The sequence below is a fragment of the Eurypyga helias genome, unplaced genomic scaffold, assembly GCF_000690775.1.
Source record: "Eurypyga helias isolate BGI_N326 unplaced genomic scaffold, ASM69077v1 scaffold36029, whole genome shotgun sequence".
Classification (NCBI taxonomy): domain Eukaryota; kingdom Metazoa; phylum Chordata; class Aves; order Eurypygiformes; family Eurypygidae; genus Eurypyga; species Eurypyga helias.
In genome coordinates this window covers 1-22,998 of record NW_010272060.1, presented here as the reverse complement: position 1 = coordinate 22,998, position 22,998 = coordinate 1, and the positions used below count along the sequence as shown (strand labels likewise).

The window sequence follows — 22,998 nt, the reverse complement described above, 5'->3', positions numbered from 1 at the left end:
GCAGGAAAGAGCACCTGAGTGATCTCAGACTCAATGCCATTCCCTTCAGTCACACTATTTTGCAGACAAAACATGACCTAGGCTGCAGCAGAGGCTTCAAGACCATTCTAAGGATGGTTGTACCCTGGGTGGGATATTGCCACGCTGGCACATCAAGCAGCAGCTGCTCGGGAAAGCTATTTCTGTCATTTTTAAGAGAAATTTCCCATTACTCCTCCAGCTAATCAGCATGCGATTACTTTAGTTATCATAAGGCAGAAACTTGGTCACAATAGCACATTGTGTTTTGTGAACATATTTCCACACACTTTGTGTTTACAATTCAAAATATTCACATGATTGTAAAGTAACATGATTTTGGTGTTAATTGTAATATTCTTGGGAGGATAATTATTCCACAAAGACAGCTTTCAAATTAAGTTTTATGCATAAGAGTTTTCCCCCTCCAGTTGCAGTTGGGACAATAGATCCACACTTCCATGTTTTCAGATAGCTTCCATTTATTGGAGATAAGATCTTACCAGCAGAGCCTATCTCTGTAGCCTAGCAGCTGCCAAGATCAGCATGCCCGTATCCAGGCCAAGAATTTTAACAAGGATCTCCTGGCCTGTTGTCAATGAAAATTTCCTCCTTTACAGAAGAAAGTGGAATTTCCTAATTTTATGCATAATGCCTAGTGCAGTCTAAGCAAACCTCTTTGGCTTTCTGTCTAGCTTACCTGGCTTCTTAGATTTTCTCCTTTTTATTCTAACAGGTATTTTAAGTGATAGTTGAATCTTTTTGTCTTACAGGTAAGCAACCACATATTAACAGAAATTCGCCTTTAAGGTGCACCATGTTGATGCATGTAATTCCCCTCGGTCAGGTCAGCCTCCAGACCAGACAGACCTGTTACAGCTTCTTAATAGATCTACCTGTTTACTACTTACAGATGAGTTAAGTAGCAAAGTCCAAAAATAAGCCATGTATGAATAAATCTTGATATCAAGACTCATGTTTTTAATAAAGAGTTAACCAGTTCCTCTAGGTCTCTAGTTCAGAAAGTCATATGATGCCTTTAAGAATGGCTTGTAAGCACCAGTTTCACAAGTACATAAACCCATCAATAAAAGACACCATGCATGCCTGCAGCACACATTTAGTGTTTTAATCAGATAATAACTTTATAAATTACTCTTTAAGAGGAACCTTAATATAAAGAATAATTCTGTTAAATAGAATTGCAAAAAAAAAAAAATCTTAATGCTAAAGTTTTATTTAGTATAGTTTATTTAGTTATCTAAATCTATAATGCTCTGGAAAATATTTTAAGTCTTTGATTCCACCTTTTAGCCTAAATTTGCTCAAACTATAGCAAGGCAGAATTCTCAGGCTGATCTTCTGAGCAAGCCAACCTAAATGCTCACTTGGTGTCTGTTTCCTTTCTGCCTTCCTATCTTCTTTTGCCCCATTGGCAACTGCTGCACCTTTTTAGGAATTTCACCCAAATATGACAAAGAGTTTTGAAGAAAATTCTATGAAATAAAAGACCACAGGGAGGATGCAGATCCTGTAAATACCCCAGGTGGCAGTGTGAATGCTAGTGGTGCTAGGTCCTGGGCAATTCACAAAGAGCTTGCCACCGCCGGTAAGACATGTTTGCAGACATCTTACAGACATCTTACATCTCCTGTAAGATGCAGATCATCTCCACTGTTTACGTTTCCTGAAGCTTTTCTTTTTTTAACCAAGGTTTTAATCCAAGACTTTTGGACACATATTCTTGACTCCTTATTGAACTTCTTTATTTACACACAATCTATTGTGCCATCTCAATAGTTAAGTGGTTTATGACTGCAGGTCTTATGTACCCAAAGACAACAGTATGTGCTATGACTCAATTAAAACCTCATGTGGGAATAGCCCTGTAAGAGAATACATGGTTCTACTCATAATTTTATCTGGTCTTATATTCAGTATAAGATCTAGTATAATGAAGGCAAGGCTGGTTTCTTTCATGTAGGCCACCAGCTGATGCTACCAAGAGAACTTATTGCTAGAGCACTAGCAGTAGACCTTGGCTTAGATCTGATGTAGGGTCTGTGAACACTGACACTTTCATTCTGCTTGTCCCAAGGACCAAATGTTGTCCATTACATGCAGCCCACTTTTAAGTACCAGAAGTCTCAGGGTCATTTCAATAACCAGTTCTAATACAAATTAATACTAGTGCCTTTTGGCACTAATTGGGCATGCAGAGCAAAACATCCTCTCTGCAATTACCTGAAACCGTTCTCCTTTAATAGATCCATTCTACATTCTCCCAGTACTAAAACAGGCCTTGTTTGTGTCCTTCAACTAAAACGTTGTTCTTCATTTAATCGATTTTTTAATTGCTTATTTCAAAATACCTGGAACTTCTTTCCATTAAAGACCATTCCAGTTGTACATCAAATGCTAGCAATTATTGCTTCTGGGGAGTGTTCAGGGCTTCATGACTTCAGAGCTTTCTGCCATCAAGTGTCTAAGAAAGCATTTGAACCAAACTTTGGTTTAACTTCCATCTTTAACGTCTCTACTTAGCCCAACTGACTGGGTGTATATTACTGACACATCATTGCAAGGCTCTTGGAAATGCTTCTGAAGATACTTCCAGCTCAGACTCCAGAAGTTTGGGTTGTAACTGCAGAAGATTCCAGTTTCAGTCGCCACTGACACAGCATGGTAGCAGAGGTTCAACCAGGGGAACCTAGAGTTACATAGTGAATGGGTATACTTTGTCAGAGATGTAATGAATGAGACTGTACAGTGCATGATCTCCAACACAGTTCAGTGCAAACTTTATGTGCAGTACAAACACTGCCTGTTTGTGTATTGAACATGTTCTCAGTGAATAGCCTGGCCTAACTATTAGTCTCCTGCTAACTTGACCAATACCTGTCTTCTGTAGTTTTTTGCTAAACTTGCTACAATATGGAGGTGGAACTGTCTACTTCTATGCAAGTAAACGAGTCCTAGGTTTGGAAAACAAAATTTGAAGTGTGACAAATGTCATCTGAGAAATACAGGAGAAGCAGAACTTTGCTCATCAGCTATTTCTGCAAATCTTTCAACAACTTAGGCCTAAATTTAGGAATGAAGGACAAAAAATTTGGATTCTGATTCAATTTCTCAATAAAACATCAAAAAGCACAGGTTAATAGAAATAAGACAAGGCAAACCAGCCATGCTCATAAGTCAGAGTTAAGGCTAATAGGCACTACGGTTTTTTCTCTTTCCTACTTTTAATACATGATCAGCATAAGTTTTAAACACCCAACCATAGCACGTATTCGCTTTGAAGTGATTATGCCTTGTGATTCAATGCTACATTCATTTCAAATCAGTAACATTTGTTTAAAATGAGAGCTTTTGTTCTGCAACATGAGAGACGCTGAAGACTCTACAAAAGGCCCCATCCCAATGTGCTGAAAACAGTGGGAGAGCTAAACAATATATACAGTAGCTATTTTCATCTGGATGATGTTTCCCTCTGAGTACTGAATGACAAGTGTATGCCCTCTGGGAAATGTCGCTAACTGTCCAAAGGAAAAGATTATATTAAATAAGAAAATGTCCAAAAATGTGTGACCCAGCCACTGGTTTTGCTGAGCAAATTAATCATTATAGCAAACATCTGATTATTTCAGTTATAAAAGGTGCATTATATTAAATTTAGAATTTGAGATCTTTGTTATTTATTAACAGACCCTGGCCCTCAGTCTCAGCTGTCTTTGTCAGCAACATGACAGATTGTGAGCTCTAGTAATCATATACATGAAATGCATGTTTTGCTCATAATGCCAGAATCCTCTAAAATTGCAACTGTAGGTAAGTGATAGCATTTATCATTCCCTAATCTTCAGTGTAAATCAGGAATTCAGTTTTCAACCACGTAAGATATAGGAGGGAGTTGAAAGCCAAAATACAAGTAGGCCCATGTATCACAATTTCTGATTAGCTGAAAGTGGAGGACAAGTGGAATGAAAATTCATTCTTGCGGATTACAGTTCCTGTGCAGTCCAATTCCCTCTCATAATTTAGAGTAACATTAATGTTCCCTTTATCTTTACTCTGGGCTGTTGAGAAGATACAGAGCTTGCCTGCCAAGTTCGGGCTTGTTTTAAGACTATTATCTAAAAAAAAGTAGGAAAGCCATAAACCAGAACTTTGATCCTTTCAATTACAACTAAAATAAGCTAAGAGTGCACAGAACGGTTGTTGGGTTTAGGTTTTTTTTTTCACACCTAGGAAAGTGCCCAGCAGTCTTGTGTACTGCAAACTCTCAGTAGGGATGAGGTTTTGGAAGCACTCAGCTGTGTCCTGTGGTCCCACCAACCTCACTGGGAGGTTTCCCATTCAGCGACTTGGACTTCCTCCAAATGCAATGCTTGGCCTTTCTGGTAATCCTGCCGCCTCCCAACAAACCTCTGGTGATGACGTTTCCAGGAAAGACTTTCTTGCATCTAATGCTTCTTTCCTACTTCCATTGAACTACAGCTGTGGTGCCAGGCCTTGAGGCCAGGGTGCTCGGGGAGAAGGGAGGTGCTGGAAGCAGGGGAGCTGTGAATCACAGGAACTGTAGGCTGGGACAGGACTGGGTTTACCTCAGATAACGTGTTATGACTGGACCCAGGTCTGTGGGTGGACCAACTACTTCTCTTTGCCTGTACCTTCAGCCATGGCAGTGAGATTTATCAGAGGTGTTTTTTACATATTCCATCTGGTCACAGTGAGGCACAAGCCTCAGGTATAAATGTTCTAAACCTTCTCCATCGTCCCAATTCAATCTAGGCAAAGTATTGTAAAGCTTAGTTAAGAAAGCCAGCTACCAGGACATTCTACATGGGCATATTTGGCGCACCCGACACCAGATTTTCTAGCTGTTACATGGCATTTCAGCGATGGAGCCGCATTTTTTATTTGTTAAGACTACTATTGCTTTGTGAGTTAAAGTGCTGCTTGTTGCTTTGGCTGAAAATTGTGTGCACAGTATTTTAGGCATTTTTATCTCCACTGCAGCTGTGCCACTGCTCTGACACATTCTCCACTGCCAGGCTCCAAATTAACATGTCTACCCACCTCATCTGTCAGGGGAGTCTGAACAGCTACAGCTGAAGTCAATCAGAACTGCTACTGCCACTATCAACACGGGGCACCTACTTGCCAACAGACTGAGCTCCCCATCTTCCTACAGGAATGGACGTATTGAAGGCCTGTTCCTGATCTCTTATCAGCCAGACAAGAAACCTTGGAAAGGGCTCAGTCACTTGTGTGTTGCAGGTGCAGCACAGAGCTAAGCGTTGTGCTTCTTGCTCTTAGGCGCTCAACACATCTGTTGACGATGGAGGTACAAGTGAAGGAGTAGTACGGGGAGCTGGATATAAATGAGCAAGCTCTTGAGCAAGTGAGCACCACAACTAGTCCTGGGAATGCTTCTCTTTCCAGGATTCCGCACAGCAACTTGTAACTAGAAGTAGAAAGTTAGTACTGAAAAATATTGTCCAACTTTAAGCCCCTCTAAATCAGCGATGTACCACACCTGTGATCATTTCACAAGTAGTTAGTATCTACCGGTAAGGAGGAATATCATTCCTTAGCTCTGTATTTAAAGAGCATCCCTAACATTAAGAACTAGAAGCTTCTGAATACAAAAATCAAGAACATTTCTGTGTCTGTGCCAAAAAAAAAGTGAAAAACTCTTGGAAAATGTTAAGTGCAATTGCAAGGGCACTGTTAAGTTCTGAACTCGAAGAAACATGTGGTTGTGCTGCTGATACTATAATATCACTTGATTGCTGGTGCCAGGAGTATCAGGGCAGCCTCACCCAGTTCTGCTCGAAGCTAGTCCCCTAGACTCTCTGGAGTCTATGGTAATTTTCAGCAGCTCCAGACACAGAGGAGCTTTATTCTGGTGTTCGTGTGCCATTAGAGACATTCTTTCTGATGGAGCTGAGAGACAGCTGAATTCAGAAGGACATGGGTTTGGTTACTATTAACCAGTTGTGCTTTGTGCAGAGATTGTTTAGGGCCAGATTACAGCTGGTGCATCTATGTGGGACGGAATCTTTTGCCTCCACTACGGGCCCTGCTAGCACTGCTCTTGCCAGGCAGCATCCCTGATCGTCTTCTGGAAACAGAGCTGCTACCAGGAGCCCCAGGACTGCCGGGGTCCCCTGGCAAGGTTGTGGTCTTCCTTGGGCAGGGCACCTCAGGGGGGCTGCAAGCCCACTCCCTCTCCACTGCGGGCAGCTGAACTGAGCCACTGGTGCAAGCAGGAATACTGCCATGATTTCCTGTGCTTTAAGACCTAGTTCAAGCAGAACTATTACATTTCCATGCCGATGTTCAGAAAAATTATAAATGTTAAATTGTTAGGCAGCCCCTTTTATTAGGCTTGTCTCTTTTCTAACAATGCTTAAAACCTTTCAAGTGGTTCATCTGCGAGAGCTTGTGTTCTGTGCTGCTTCCTGTAGTCAGGCAGGTTAACAGACTTCAACTGTAGCTGCCTAGATCCTTGACAGACGAGGTGGGTAGACGTGTGAATTTGGACCCTCGCAGTGGAGAATGTGTCAGAGCAGTGGCACAACTGCAGTGGAGATAAAAATGCCTAAAACACTGTGCACACAGTGTTCGGCCAAAGCAACACACAGCACTTACATTCACAAAGTTAAAGGTATCTTGAATGAAGTAGAAATAACTGTAAAGGTGGTGAAGCATCCTAAGTGAAGGCTTTACAGAATGGCTTGGGAGAAGTCCTGAACTCCATGCTTTCCAAACACTGGTGTTTCACTTCAACATTACCTCAGTCTATTATGATCATCGCATGATCCACTTCAGAAACACCTTCTGATTTCTGCTAGATCTGCTTGATATTTGCAGCAACCCTGTTAGTCACGTACTGCACTTCTCTGAGCTTTAGAGCTGAAAGGGAAAACTGAATTGCTACTGATTCAGAGGATGAAGACACACTGCAAAGTTAGTGCACCTAGGTATGCCTCCAAAGAGAAACACTGAATAAAAATCCACCTTGATGTGCTCTTGAATTGCAAAAACCTCCTAATGCAGCCTGTGCCCATGATTTATAACAGTGACTCATAATATCACATTATACTTAATATGATGTAACGCTGATGCAAGATGCCATTCGTGGAATTTCAATGTCACAGGGAAAAAGAGAGGAGAGAGCAATCTAGTCATGTACCTTGCCATGCTGTCAAACTGGAAGGTTTACAGCCAAAATATGTAGAACATTTCAGTACCTACTTTGCTATTCTTTAGCAAGATAACTTGGAGAATAACATTTTTATTTCCTGGAGCATAACTATCTCTCATGCATACATTACTGTGTTACTTAATTTAATTAACCTTGTATTTGAGAAGACAAATTTGCTAACAGACAATTCAGTCTTACAATTATAACCCCCGACACTGAAGTTTGCAGGGCAGATCAGGATTATGCCTTTAAATTAATTCAAGCTTTATCTCTCTTTTCTGACCCAGCTGTTAAGAATTCTCCTTCTGTTCTCCTTGTACTGCTTGCTTCTTCCTGCAGTGAATCAGCATTTCAGGAAATACTAATTCAAAGAGGAAAAACACCCTACACTCTCTTTCTGAAGGTCAGAAATAGCTGCTCTCCAAAAGTTTTGACAAATGATGTGAAGCTTCTTGGGCTGCTCAGGGCCAGTTTTGTAGGGTGTATGTGAGCCCTGTTTTGAACTCTGTCCCTTCCCCTGCAAGTAGCCTAGGAACTTTGAAGTTGTGCCTATGTGCTACAGAACTGAATCCTTGTGGTTTGTCACCAAGACTAAGAGAGAAACAGAGAGTTAGCCCTGTCTTTTAACAGTATGGCAACCTGCTACCCGCTCCACCCCAGCAGTGGAGGCATCATGAGTGCTTATTCTGCAGGAGCCGTTGGCCTCGCTGGCTTTGGTTTGGAGCGTGCAAGCAGCTGGAAACAGAGACATTTCACACATGCTGATCTCAGGTGGGATGCACTGCATCACGGGTGTGCACACAAGTATATGTCAAGAATTGCACTAGCAAGGCTGTTGAGGAGAGGGAATATCAACATGGATATTTTCCACCTCTGACCTCTAAAATGACTTAATTTTACTCAGACAATTTTTATTTGCTTCTAGAAAGAGCTGACAGATGCTCGTATTAATGCCCTGACAGAGCCATGTATTCAGTAGGTTGGCACCTCAGCCAGCAAAGAGACATCTGCCTAGGTAAAACTATGAGAAGGTGGAAGGTCTTGAAATGAGATCTCCAAAAAGTCTGGATCAGGCTTATCCTGGTGGTCCTCTGTTGGCTTATATCAGGCAGCCCTACTTGTGCTCTGTTTCCCTGGTAAGCCCAGCGGGCCTGCCTACTACAGTGTGAAGTCACACCTCTTGCTCACCAAGATGGCACAGATTGATTTACTAGTGGTTCTTAAGAAGACAACTAGGTAATAATGTATGTATGATTTACTAGAGTGCATTCTGAATTACCTTTAGCTGGTGTCATCCTAAAGAAGGACCTTTTCACAGATCATGCGTGAGCACTTGGGGGAGTGGGCACAGCACACGGTGTAGTTTCACATTGCAAGACCACAGACATAGAGGGGACTGGCTTTGGAACAGCACAGCCATTCCTACAGGTGGAGATAACAGATCAATAAGAATTGAACATTGGGTTTATTTTTGGAAGCCCAGTCGGTGCCAGTCTGTCTCCTAGGTGTACAAATATCCTCAAAAACCTAGCCATGGATGAGTAAAACTAGAGAAGAATTTGTAGCCCAGAGGAAAGCCACCACGAATAGGTCATGTGGAGGCTGATAAGATCCATGCTGCTCCAAAAGGAAGAGTACCTCCTCAAAACAAGACAGGCTTTGTTGTGAAAGGGTTAGGTTGTGAGAGGTCTAGGTTGCCAAATACCCATAATGGCCTCCCTCTGCCATTTGTCTTTAAATACTGTGAACTTTCACAAAAGAGTGAAGCCCAAAAGGAATCTTTCTAGCAAAAACATCATTTACTCATTCTCTACAGGATGGTGGAACAACATGCCTCTCCTCAGCCATGTTACTCTTTCTTTCCCCTAAAGATTTCAGAGATTTGTTCGAACAAAGATCAGTAATTTTGCTCTGTAAGGGGTGCAGGAAGAAGCGTAGAAATATCTCTAGATCAGAGTAATTCCTGAGCCTGCTGGAGAAATGGCCGATCGCCAGAGATAGGATGCACCACTGTTCTCCCAGATAACAATGCATAGAGCTGAATCTTCCAGGCATAATCTTTTAGGACAGCAAATTATGTGTATATAGCTGAGAAACACAAGGAGTTCAGGTCCTCAAGGGGAAGCTGATGAATGCTTTGCATTCCCACAGGCCAGCTGCAGGACCAGTATCCCTCCTCCTTTACCCTCAGTCCATATCTGGGTGACAACAGATCCAAGAAATGCAACTTCTTTTTTGTCTATATCTTTGAGCTTTGTAATTGAAACAATTTTCTAAGACAGTAGCCAGTTCCATCTATGCTTGCAGACCTTTATAGGCTGATGTATCGTTTCTTGGGAATCTTTTACTGCCAGCACCTATTGAATAAAAGCAGGCCTTTCAAGCAAGTAGCTTTCCCAGAAAGGTGAAGCTCCTCTGCTATTTTTTATTTCAGTGGATCTGTGCTTGTATAGCAGAGCAGACTGCAGCCTTGGTGTTTTAGCAGGCTTTTCAGTATGTGCCTTCATGCTACCAGAAGCCAAGTACAAGATACTGAAACTCAGATCATTTGGTTAGCAAATATTAATAGTTAATCCTTGAGTTATTCTCAGAATTCAGTGTTAATTTTGCTAGTGTTTTGAAGTACCGTGTTTGCACTAGAGAGCCAGCCATGGGTATTTGGGATACTAGGCCGAGTTAAAACTACAATCTGACCTATAGAACTACTACAGTAGCATTAGATAAAAATTAGGCTTTTGTTTGAGGTGGAAATAACTTTTCTTCAATGCCATCTGCTTGGCTCCAGCGTAAGTGGAAATATCTCAGAGTCTACAGGTAATTGCCACGAGAAAAACAGTATCCACAAATTAACTGCTGTTCCTAACTTCCTTCTCCCATTTGCTTCTAAGTCACACTAGCATAATGCTAAAATCAGTACTAGTGCACGGGAGTGCACACAGTGAAGAAGGCAAAACAGAGTGCTGAGGAAGCAGAGGATTTACATTCCTTCTGTAAGCTGCGATCAGCAGAACAGTAACTGCCGTACGGAGAGCATCGCTGGACTGCACCTGCTCACGGCTGTGTGGGGAGCACACAGACAGCCCTGGGTGGTGTCAGTCACAGCCATCTCCACCACCGAGACGGCTCTGAGGCATGCCGGCAAGCGCCTGACCTGCAGAGGCCTGAGGCACAGAGAGCAGGCCAGGCCTTGCCTCCACAACGGCTGCCATCGACAACCAGAAAACTGGCCAAGTGCAGCAAAGGACCAAGGCAGCAGATCCGGGGCAGTCATGCCCAGGAACCCTGGGAAATGTGTTGGAAGCTGCTGAATTCCTGTAATCCTGAGCGCTGGTTCTGTGGTAGCTGATTTTCAACTGCCTGGTCCTAAAGACTGGGGAACCTTGCTGTGCAAAACGATAAGCCAAATCCATGTAATGGTGTAACAGTGAGTCAGCCTGTGGCCTTTCTGCTGAAGTATTTTTCTCCTTGCAGCGACAGTCCTCACACAAAGAGAAAGGTTTAAACTGTTGGTGAAAATGATCCCTTTTCAAACGAGTGAGAAGTTCATGTCTGAACCTGACGAGAATCCCATTCACCCACACAGTAGCAAGCAAGCTTTTTATCGTAAGCACCATTTGACTTTTGAGATAAAATGTTTGTTTGCTTTTCTTCTTTTTACAACTGCAAAGAGTAACATTTAGACAAATATTTGATGGGCAGATGGTCCAACACGCTTGTGTAACTTGCAAAGGTGCCTACTTGTCTACTGTAAAAGAGGTGAGCATTGCAGTGTGCTCTCGTTCTCATGCACTGTACGTGACCCAACCCTGTCCCAACACCAGGCTGGAGGTGGCCACGTCCGGTGCAGAGCAGAGCTACTTACCTTCCGCCCGGCCTCATTGTTGTGCAGGTTCATGAGCGTCCTTGCGTTTTGCTTAATCTCTCGGGCATCCACAAACACTTTGGCAAATCCTATTCCATATCTGATGTCAGCAGAGCAGCCTCCCCATTTCCATCCTTCCTCCTTATGGTACTGTCCTTGTTTCTCTTTGTCACATCCACAGTCACTCAGGTTGCCCTGTGTACAGGCAGCTGTGATTGCATGTGCTACTCCAGCAGCAATAATGGCATATGTGAATGCTGCTTCTCTGCTACCTGAAATGAAAACCGTACCATAAATACATGATGCGACATGGTGACAGTACATAGAAAAAGATAGGCAAGTTCCTGCGATGCAAACATCAGAAGGCTATTATTAGAAGCGCTGCGAATCTGCAGACATAAGCAGGTCTCTATTCTTCTAAATATTGATTTTTGTGGATGCTCACTCTCTAAAATGTTAGCTCTCCATGAGGTAGTAGGAGATAAAGTATTATTTAGGCAACTTCATATATGTATTTCCAGATGGTATTAGAAGTAGTCAAACTCAACTTTTTATAGCAAAAGGGCAGGGTGGCAAATGCTCTAGCTCAAAAAGAAAGAAAAAAGTAAAATAGGTGAAACTGGGAGTGAAATTGCTAAAATAGCTATATTCATCTTTAAAAAATCAGCTCAGAAACAGGATTTTATTTAGAAATTTAATTCTACACTAAGAGATATTTTTACAGGAAAACAACCTCTGTTAAAAATCTCGTTCTGAAAATATTATAGCTGAATTGGAACATTTTTTCACAATGCAGGTGTCACAAAGTTTCCAACAAGAACATTTGGGCAAACTCAGTGAAAGGTTTGACTTTAATATCAAAATTTCACACAGGATGGAGGAAAAAAACATCCTGCCCTGTTGTAGGTATCATGGCAAAAGCAAGACGAAGTCACAGACTCACCAGGGGGCTGTGAGGAAATAGTTAAGCCAATATTATTTTGTGCAATAAGGCTATAATGACAGGCTTCTGATTGTTTGGGAGATTATCTCTTTAAATCTATTATTTAATTTATCTTCTTGAAGCTTTCTTGCATACTGGTGTGTGGATTCCCCATGTGTGGATCTTATACATCTGCAAGGCCTTTGGAACCATTTCTGCTGAGAGTGGGACTCTTCAAAACATATGGAGGTTTGCAGAGGTTGCCCATGTATATCAAACAGCCCTTTAAAAATTCTTGGATCTCCCAGACCAAGAACTTGGCCCTACTCTTATTTCTCCAATGGCAAAATCTACCCTTGCATTAACAGGATCAGAATCAGGCTCTTAATTAGGAGAGGGCAGATGGGAAGATCAGCTTCCCTTCTCCAAACACTTGCCAGTTGAGTTCTGGCAGACCTCAACTGCTGGCAATAGTTTATTATACATGAAGCAAGTACATTTCTGGGTTTTCCTGGATTTCAAAAAAAAAATCATCACTTGGGAAGCAAATCTTACAAGTACTGCATTTTCTGCTACATCCCTTTCACATGTATGATCTAGACTTCCGTACTCATCACTAAATGGTTCATTTAATGAAAAATATTCACTTCCTTATGGCACGGAAGTAAAACGGAAAACAAGATGACATAATCAAACTCTGTTAATAGGCAAATTCGTGCCCTTTTATTAACATAGGCAATATTCCCATTGATACTGCTATGCACTGTGTTTATTGAGGAACTTGGAAATTTCTTGTTTTCCCTCATTTAAAAAATGAAAAATCATAAAATGTTGAATTGTTACAACTGTGGACTTTTTTGGATGAGTCTTTCTAGAACTTATGGCTTTTTATGAAAATCTGAATGCTGGCTAGAAATGCCAGGGTTTAGGTGCATTTGGAGTTGTGCACTCAATGCCTCTGTGTGGCCCATGGGGAGACCAGAGGAGACAGGTGAAAGCGGGGTCCCAGTCCACAGTGAATGCACAAGGATCAGCCAGGGCACTTTTCTAGTTCCTCCTCCAGTTTATCCCCAACAGCATCATCACTACTTTAAGTACAACATCATGAAAAATGCACTGAGAAACAGGGGAAGGTACACTAAGAAGTCCAAAGTTCTCTGCTCCAAGGGGACCAATGCATTACACCAGATTTCTGTTTCATGATGCAGGAAAAATGGGACAGAACTAAAACAATGTTTGGAGTTAAAATTTGCATCTGGTTCTTTTTAACCTTTGGTTGGATGTTTTCTGATCTAGCACAAGTTGTTTTCAAGATCTAGAATAAAAAAACCACTGGGAGTTCATTTAATCTGACACATTCCACACTGTAAAGACTAGGCAGCTCTTTTGCTTCTTAGAGGGGAACAAAATGCAATGCAGAGGGTATAAAACTAGCACAAGCAGATTCAAAATCCAATGTCAAGCTTGATCGTAAAATACGTTACACGAATTAAGTTATTTTATAACTAAGTTTGTCTTTTTTGCGGGAGGGGAGGAAGTTTAGCAGCTTTATGAAACTAGGAGTTAACATTACAAGGTAAACAAAGTAAGTGTCTGGAGGAATTGATCCAGATAGGAAGTACCTTGGCACTTGTGCAGTTATTGATAAAGTGGCAGAGGCTTGTCATGTCCACACCAAACTGTCCCTGTTCTCCATAAATGATTCACTTTTTTAAGCTTCGTTACCCTTGTCTGGCACGTAGAAATGTCAGCATACAGGCCAGGGGTAAGCTTCATTCATTTTGACCCTCTTCTCTGACAGTGCTTTAGACACCGAAGAGTGTAATCGACAGACTACACTCTTCATGTCCATCTGACTGCCGACTTAGACCTGTGCCTTATTTTCCCTCTGAAAATTTAGTAGTAAAAAATTCAGGATCTTGGCATTAGTAACAGGTCAGGCTCTGATATCAACACACTACTGAGTCTCTTGTATCTACTTTAAGCTGTATGTGTAGGTCACTGTAGCATCACAAAATACTTCATAGGTGGTAACAGCACTTTTGGTTCAGGAAGACAGAGAAATAGCTAAGTGGGAGATAGGGTACAAAATATAAGGTAAGGAAAGAACAGAACTGGAATGCATCACACCGTGTGAGAGACAGAGCCCACCATGGTTAATGACCAGAATAAGCAAAACATTTCTTTCCTAGCAAAAACAGATTGTCAGTAGGCCAATGGTAACATCAAGGGTTTCGCTCTTCTGTGTAACTGAGAGAGTGTGGAAAACCCTTATCTGCGGTCATTACCTTCTCCAGATGGCTAGAAAGACAGACAGTAGCTGGAAGAGTAAACTGCTATGTTTTCAGCAGTGGGATCAGAAAAGACCTTTTGGGGAGTTTAAATGAAACCTGCTCATTGGCATGAGCAAACTGTCTCTTGAACAATTTTCTGACCCATTCACTAGATGCATTGGGTGGACATGTAGGAATTAAATCTTCTCACAGTCAATTCCCACTGAATCCATCCTTAAAATGCAATTGGACTTAAATCTATGATTTTTTTTTTTAATATTTGAAAAATAAAAGTAAAATTTTCATTTAAAATGCACATAATGAACTAATAAGTTAATCTTTTTGGGACGATTGGTGCAAATCACGATCCCAGATGCTAGGTCAACTTAAGAGGCCTTTGTGGAGGTTTTTCCAGCCAGTGACTTGTGAGGGTGCACATAAAACCACTTGTGATGAATAAACTGGCAAAAGAAAGAATGACAGCTGCCTGAGACCTACAGGAGTTGCAGAGAAAGGTGCAGGGTTAGCTATATGTGTAAAAGAATTGTAAGCCATCCTTTCAGCTCCTAAACGACAGGTTCTTCTCATTGGCTCAAATAAGCAAAGGCTAAACACACACCAGAGCTGAAGTCCCAGCATTCAGCAAAGGATCTGGCAGTCTTTCGGAGATTGTTCTAGTGATTTACAAGGTCAGTGATCCAACAGACGTAATTTCCAGGTAAAACCACTGTCATACCCCAAGTGATGTTCAGGCTCAGTGCAAATATGCTGGTGGGAGTGGGAAAAACACCCCCTGCTCCTGACGTGCCACCCATCAGCACTTGGCCTGGAAGTGGGGTGTCGGCATTGACGTCTGCCTGGTTCTGCCCCCTCCGTCCAGACCTGGGGCAGTCTAAACAGTCCTTCAGTGCTGTATGAACACAAAGGCTTCTCCTCAGGTGTCAGACAAACGTCTCCCGGCTCAATGTTTTTTCCTGGACTGAAATAAGGTATGCAGCGTTTTGCAGCTCCATTAGCTTTGCTGGCAGATAGCTTGGCATCCATGACTTCCAGCATTTCTGCAGCTCCACTCTGTCGATGCAAATCATCCTCCAAGGCATGAAGGTCCTGTCTCCAGACCCTTCCCTGGGTAGCATGTGACAATCCCAAGCTGTCTTTAACTTTGTCTCAGGTCTGCACAGTCAGCCACCACCACAGGCTGTCAGATGGCATAAGGGGAAGCACCAAGATTATACAAGTAAGTGAAAACATAAATATTACCGGCACAGGTGCCTCTCCTAACACTGGGCATACTTACATACAACTCATGTGTACCTTGGAGCATTAATCCTGCGAACACTCACGTGCCTATCTTTGCTCTTGTATATAAATGTTCATGGTTCCGGTCTTTGGCTGATCAGCAAGTGGCCTGTGTATCAGCTGCGAAGAGTGGTCTGCATTCTGGTTTTAACTTAGCTAACATTTTTTTCTAAGTTTAATCTTAAAATTTGAAGGGCTTTTAAAGAGCTTCATTCAAAGATTAGAAATGAGAACACAGTTTTAAAAAGAAGCACAATAGCTTGATGTTGCATGGGCAACAGGACCCAAGCCTGCAAGATACAGAGTAGATTTACTTATAGGAAGTCAGTAGGTGCTCAGCAGTTCACCTCTCAGGATCTAAGTATGTTTCTTAATAGCTTGGCCCGCCCTGTCAGTCCCCCTCGTAAATTGACTAAGCTGTGAAATAAAAAAGACAAATTTCTATTTATCTCACTGGAAAACATGGGTTGTATTTTCTGCTATTTAAAGTCAAAGGGTCAGAGAGGGAGTTATCTGCAGTGACATAAACTGAAATATGATTGCGAACATATAAAGATGGAAAATACAACGTACCTTGCCAATTATGTGCCATAGCTAACATTACTTCACATCTCTCTATAGAGGTCATAACTCATAGCTAGGAAAAACGAAGAACAGAACTCATTCCCTGCCTACTTTGGGGTGTGCCTCCTCCTTTCTTGGTAGACTCTGTATGGTCTTGCAGGTTTTTTTATTTTTATCTTTCTTTAACCTGGCGTGTGTGATTAGCAAAAATGGTAGCTTAAAAAATCACTGACGTATCCCCCTCCTATTTTTCTTCCCCCTTCTGTAATGGTTCAAAGTTTTGAGGGGTTTGGTGCCTTAAAATATTGTACTGACTTGAAACTAAAAAGACAGTTCCCTATAAATCGGCAGCATGTTCTTTGCAAAGATAAGTACCAATAAATCTAAGTGGAGGTGCTCTAAGAGGCATTTGAGACTTTGGGGGTTTAGTCACTGCCCACTTTCACAAGCTAAAGTCTGTTTGCCCAGCACATGAAATTCTTGCAGAGAAAACACTCCAGGTATACTGAACATTTTTGAAAATACTCTCTTTAAACTTATGAAGTTACACCTCAAGATAACGTGCATTACAAAAATCACAGCCAGTATTTTGGAGTTAAAAGTTCCCCCTTTTCAGACGGCCCCTATCCCTCCACATCACAGCCTTACTGCAGAAAACCCCACGTGCCCCGCGATAGGAGGTAGCTCTTCTACCTTTCTCGTGAAATGTAATCTTTTTGTTTCTCTGAAACATGTACTCACAAGACACATCTGAAGGCAGGTATGAAAACCTTCTCATGGGAATTCCAACTGCAGTGACCTTGGGGCAATGTTTTATCTTATTGTGACAGTCCCTGCTGAGAAAGATTGACTTTTTGGCATAAAGCGGCATGCTGGGCTTTGGATGTTCAGGCCATATTTCAGCCTGGCCTCTGATTTGCCTGCGAATAAATATTCTCATGCAAGATACTGACATTAAAAACTGGTTGTAAGTACTGGAAACTTAGAACAGAAATGCAAATCCTGACCCTGCATGACTCCTGATAATTACAATAATACTTCTTTCCTATATAGCTCAGGAGTTTTGTAACATCACTGCTTCAGAAAACAGTATTTCTCAATCTTTCCTCTAAATATTGACCACACTGAATCGTGCAGCAGCACTTAGGACCTAGTTGCTCACAGGCTTGTGCGGGTAATGTTGCATGCAATATGAAAATAGCAGGCGTTTTCATGTGGTTTTATACTTGGTCTGTTATTTTGTAATTCAAAGAATCAGACTTTAAAACCTGACACAACAGACTATAACAGTATTTAAAATCAAAAGGCTCTAGAAAACAATTGAAGATTAAATTCTTCCTTGAACACACCTGTACCGAGATGTTTTCAGAAGTGTTCCTCTGTAACACAGCAACAAAATTAAGTTTTACTGTATTATTTTTCTTTCAACTCTACCAGACCGCATAGGAGAATGAGCTAGATTTGCTCCTGAGAATGGTTCCTGATGGCTCCTGCACACGCTAGTTTGAGTCTGGCTTGTAGGCTAGTTGTCATTTGTTTCAATAGGCAAGAGTGGGGACGTCCCCTCTTCCTTTATGCTGCAGGCTGTAGAAGAAAAGTCCATTTTACTATATGGAAAATAAATCACTGCCACGTTCAGTCTTGTGAGCAGTGAAGAGCTAACAAGGTACAACTGTATAAAGGAAAGCTAACAGCCTCTCTTGTTTTCATGGGCACATCTGGGTGCATCTGTAACGGTCCCATGTAGCTGTTTTGACTTCAGCTTTCCTTACTCACAGGAGTAACGTCAGGTGGATGAAGGTATCAAGGTGATTATACCAAAAAGTCTTTCAGTGTAAAAGAAACAAGGAATTGGTGGATTTTAGTAAGACCAGGATGAAAAGTTGGTTGAAACCAGTTTTGCTGTAATGCTGTTTGGGGACCACCGCATGTCTTCACAGCTCTCGGCTGATCCCCTCCTGCCTCTCCCACGCAGGGTCCATGACAGCTTCTTCAAGGCGGTATGTAGTGCCTTCCTTTACACGGATCTGCACTGAAACGAGCTTCCACTTTGCTGTGTCACTTTGTAGAGACGCAAACAGTCTGTATTATTTTCACTTGGAAGTCTCATCAAACAGCAGCACGGCTGCTCAGTTATAACACGAGGGCATAGCTCAGTGTCTTCGCCCGGTGATGCCGATATGCTGCTGTCCTCTAGTTACCGTGAAACGCATGCATATCCTAAGGCAATTATGCAAGATCCTTACTTCTTGGCTTGCGATTATCACAAACAGCAAAGTGACTGCTAACTACCTGTTCACAAGGTTGCACGCTGCAAAAGGGGATACTCAGCCACCTGACCAAAAGCCTTCGCCATTGCACCTGCTCTTGCTGTGATCCATCAGAGCACAAATCTGATTTGCAGATCCTGTCAAAGGCATCTCCAGTTGCTCAGATGTTTAGGCTTGAACCACATTTCACCTGAAGAGAGGTGGGCAGGAGTCTTTTGGCCTATCCTGCTTAAAAACCTTGGTTTTGTTTGTGGCTTTCTTCAGGAACAGAGCTGCTGACAAATCTGTTTGGTTTTAAGTGTCCACAATCGCAGCATTGCGTCATCTCCATGGTTGTTCTAAAAATTCTTTTTGTGACTGTACATTATTAATAAAGTATCTATAGAATTGTCTAGAACAAAAAATAAATCCTTGTGTTGATCTTGATTGCAACTTTACAATTTCCCGTCGGAATTGGACCGAGTCCTCAGCTGCAGTAAACTGATGTCACTTTTACTCTGCTCTTTCTCTTCATGTTATTGGCACTACTGTCACCAGCTGTCACGATAAGATATCCAGTGTGTCAGTAAGGAGGAATCTCTCTTTTGAAGGACAAACTAGATAAAATGACACAAGAAACGGAGAGTATATGCTGTGTGCTGGTTGGAAGCATGCTATAATGAGCTGGAAACCCCAGTCTGTGGTGAGAAATACACCGTATGAAACATGGGTGAATTTAAATGGTTGCTAACTATAACTCTACAACTAATTTAGCACTGCAAGGCAGATTATAGGGAATTTGTTAAAAAGCAGATACACACATGCTACAGATTAGAACAGGAAAGTTTTGTTTGATGCTTTCATCCTACAGACTTCAAAGTGTGTCCCTGTTGCCATTTTAAAAATAGGAAAAGAGAAGCACAGAGGAGGAGAGTGCCAGCATCCCTCAGCCACACAACGGCAGAGCCACGAGGAGAACTCAGGTCTCCTGAATCACCCTGAAGTGTCGACAAGAGAATTTAAATAATGAACTTAAACTACCAATAAAACATTCATAAAACAGATTACCCAGTAAAGGTGAAAGCAATGAAACTTGGTTGTGAAGAGGTTTAGCTTGGTGTGCCATCAAAATCATGGGTTGGGAAATAGCTCACAAGAATCCGCGGTATCCAAGGGAACTTATTTGTATGGAGTAACACATGCAAATCCTATTAGCATAAGAGTTACTTAAGCACATCCTCCCAAATTGATATTAGACTTTGCTCGCTGCACGCGTTCAGCAGTGCAGTGACAAGGCAAGCAGCATTACTGTCATTCTGAAGTCATATCCTAATCATAGAGCAAGTACATCAGTGCCACTCCAGAGGCAGAGCGAAGCCCTCTAATAGAGAAAGCGGAATGAGGTCATGTGTGGCCCACTGACTTTATTACAAGTGGCAAGACAAAGGTGCCCTGCGTACTTCCGAGGTAATAACTATCAAGATGCAATTGGCCAAGAAATATAATCAGTCCTTGAATGCTGTAAAAGGTACTAGTGTTTGAACAGCATCTTGTAGTACATGCCATGTCACAGGACTGAGAATCTAGAGCTGCTGCTGTTAATTAAAAAAGCTACAAGGGTTCAGTCTCTTTTCCCTAATGTTAACCTGAATTGTTCTCGTGTACAGTAACCTTAAAATACGTCCTACAGGGTGCATGGTCCTGCATGTCACACGTCTCCCTCTCTTTCCTGTTTAGGGTAGGGCACACAAGCCCGATCTCCTCCTGTTTGCAGGGACCAAATTCAATTTACAGCTGTGTGGCACATAGGTTTTAACCTTTTTCACCAGAATGCAACATTAGCCTCTATTTCTCTGAATGGTAACCTAGAGCACACCCCACCACAGAGATCTTAGGCAAAGAGTGAGAAACGCCTTTTCCTTATGGTCATAGAAAGATGAGCTGTGTCAGACATTCTAGGTTTCTATACATGCTGGTGGTGAAGATGAAGAAGAGCAAGGAGACAACCTGAACAGGAGTAGTTGCATTATAATATTTCATGGTGTTTGAAGGTACTTCCGTGAGATGCCACGCACATCTTGTGTGTGTGTAAAATTCACCATTGCAGATTTCAAACCTGTGTGATTTTTATCAAAGTTTATTTTCAAACGTTAAGGTATAACCTGTTCAAATGTGAAGGTTCTGCTTATTCTTTAAACAAGTTTTATAATTTGGATGCCATTCAACACTAGACTGAGTTCCGAAACCAACAATGAATTTGCCCTATCCATCTTAGCCTTGTAATGCATAGATAGAACGTATTAAGAGTTATCACCTCAAAGACAGATCAAAGTCTACTTCCTTTAATATTGACTTTCTTTAAAAGGACCTAAATATAACCCACTAGCTAAATAATTCGAGGGGGGGGGGGAAGGAACTGAGTGCATGTTTATGCAACAGACCACAACAACTCCACAGTTTTATGATTTGTTGGAGAAGGAAAAAAATCCTCACATTTTCTGTTTAAGGAAATGTTACTCTTAGACTAAATGAGCCCAAACCTGTCAGCCATCCAAACGGGCTCCTCACTGTCGTAAGTGGCAAACACTTGCATGGATCACTGACAGGAAGAGCTCAGCTCACGGAATAGAAACAGTGAGCTAATCTGAATAAATGATCCATTTTCAGATGTTTCACGAGGTCACACAGGGTGGATTTTACATTCCCTGCTTGACTCACTCTGATTATCAAAGGTGTTGAAAGATCAGTAACTCACATGGGGCTTTCAAATTTAGTCATCCTGTTCTCTTTCTGTGCTTTCCTTAAACATCCCTAAATTTTGGAAAACACGCGTGTCAGTGTGCACACATGTGGTTAAACATATGTTCACTTTATGCCAGGTGTTCCCGGGAGTTCAAGAGCAGAGTGGCAAGGCTGTGTCTCTGCATTTCATGAGAAAGGTTCAAAGTACTAGACCCGTATCCTGCCAGTGTCCATACATGACTAAACGGTGCCTGGAGCTGGTCCAGTCCAGGTGGTTTCCCCAGTAAGCTAAAAGCCAGGGCACAGCTGCTGTACCATTGCTCGGGGCACTTCTAGCCTCTGCCCTCAGTTGCTTCTGCCATTCTCATGAAACACCCATATTTTCTACCACTCTAAGCGTCATTTGAGTGGTATCCTTGGGTTTTGTCCCTACTTTTTAGATGGGGAGGAGGTAGAAAGACCTCAAGGCTGGAAACAATAGATCCCAACTTCAACTTCTAGACACAGAATGCCATACTGTGAGTGATTAGCTTTCAGTGTAGGCTCTAAAAATGGCTGTAACTGTATTCAGAAAAGAGTTTTTTCCATGCTCTTTGTATTTTAAGTGCTCACTCAGCAAATGTTGATTAAGCTCTACTACTAGGTGTTTTGCAGTACAGGGGTATGAGAGTTTTTACCTCAGCCCTGTTGCCTCAGGTATTTGTGTTTGTCATTATTGCGGCTGTTTCAGTTAAGAATTTTGAAGTATTTTGTACTGTTGCAATAACTAAGAAAAAAAAAAAGGGGGAAACTGGAAATGGGATCTTCTGCCTGTTGATTGGAAAAGTTTTTGTAAATGCCCCGACATCGCAAAGTGGAACACACCCATTCTTTCTGGTGAGAGATCGCACTAGATGTAGTTGTTATAGCATAACAATTTCATGTGGTGGAAATCTCACGTAATGACACCAATTGCTGGACCTCAGTCCCAACAGGCAGAAACATCGGTCCAGTATCACTGGTGAGGTGCCTGCTCCCCAGAAGTGTCACTCTAACCCCGCTCAGCATTCAGCCTCTGATGACTACCTTGAACCAGAACCACCCACCTTTTTCCCATCCTCAAGGACGCGACGAAGGCCGCTGTCCTGTGCGCACAAATGGAAAAATCTTTCGCAAAGGACTTGAAAGAGCCGGGCAGTGACATACTGGGGTGGACACTAACACCTGTGGAAGTGTTCTCATGAGCAGCAGGCACGGGCCGCGGCAGGGACCCTGCTGAAAGGGCACACTGATGTCAGTCGGGCAGGTGACAACAGCCGCAGCGCCCAGGTGGGCCTGCTGAAGGCAGCGGTCCGGCCCTGGCTGGCACAGGCTGTGTGAGCTAGCTGGTCTTTCCCAGCGCCAACAGCTCTGCCCCTGACATTCCCCGCGTGCGCCGCTTTCGTCCCGCCAGTGGGAGCCAGCCAGGAGCGAGCAGAGCGGCAACGTACCCACTTTCAGCTCCTTCCCGAAGACAGTCCTCTCTCCCAGGGCAGAGCAGTTCCAGCGCCCGTTGCGAAACTGGAACTGGCACTCGTTGATGCCCATCTGGGACCCTTCCCCGATGACGATAATAGCGTCCGGCCTGCTCTGGCAGATCGCCCGCTGCCGGGGGGCCAGACCCGGGATCTTGTTACAGATGATGCTGGCTCCCAGGGCCACCACAGAGGAAAAACCCCTGCAACGAGAAGACACCAAGGGTGGCTGGAGGAAGGCTCGTCCCGCAGACAGATGCAGCACCCCACCACCTTCCCACGCTGCAGGGCCCGGCTTTGGCAGGTGTCCCCAGGAAACAGCCGCCTTCCCTGCCCGACGCTTCCCTCTCGCTCTCCCCG

General features: G+C 42.6%; 1 protein-coding gene across 1 annotated transcript in view; it reads right to left on the bottom strand.

The window, feature by feature from the left end:
- WNT7A (wingless-type MMTV integration site family, member 7A) overlaps window positions 1–22,835 on the bottom strand; it is a 33,917-nt gene extending 11,082 nt beyond the window's left edge. The window contains exons 1-2 of the mRNA XM_010159017.1: window positions 22,615–22,835; window positions 11,097–11,368 (exon numbers count right to left, since the gene is read on the bottom strand). Coding sequence (XP_010157319.1) covers window positions 11,097–11,368; window positions 22,615–22,711 — 369 coding nt within the window. The 5' untranslated portion in view covers window positions 22,712–22,835. The remainder of the gene's footprint in view (window positions 1–11,096; window positions 11,369–22,614) is intronic.
- Between the last annotated feature and the right edge of the window lie 163 nt (window positions 22,836–22,998).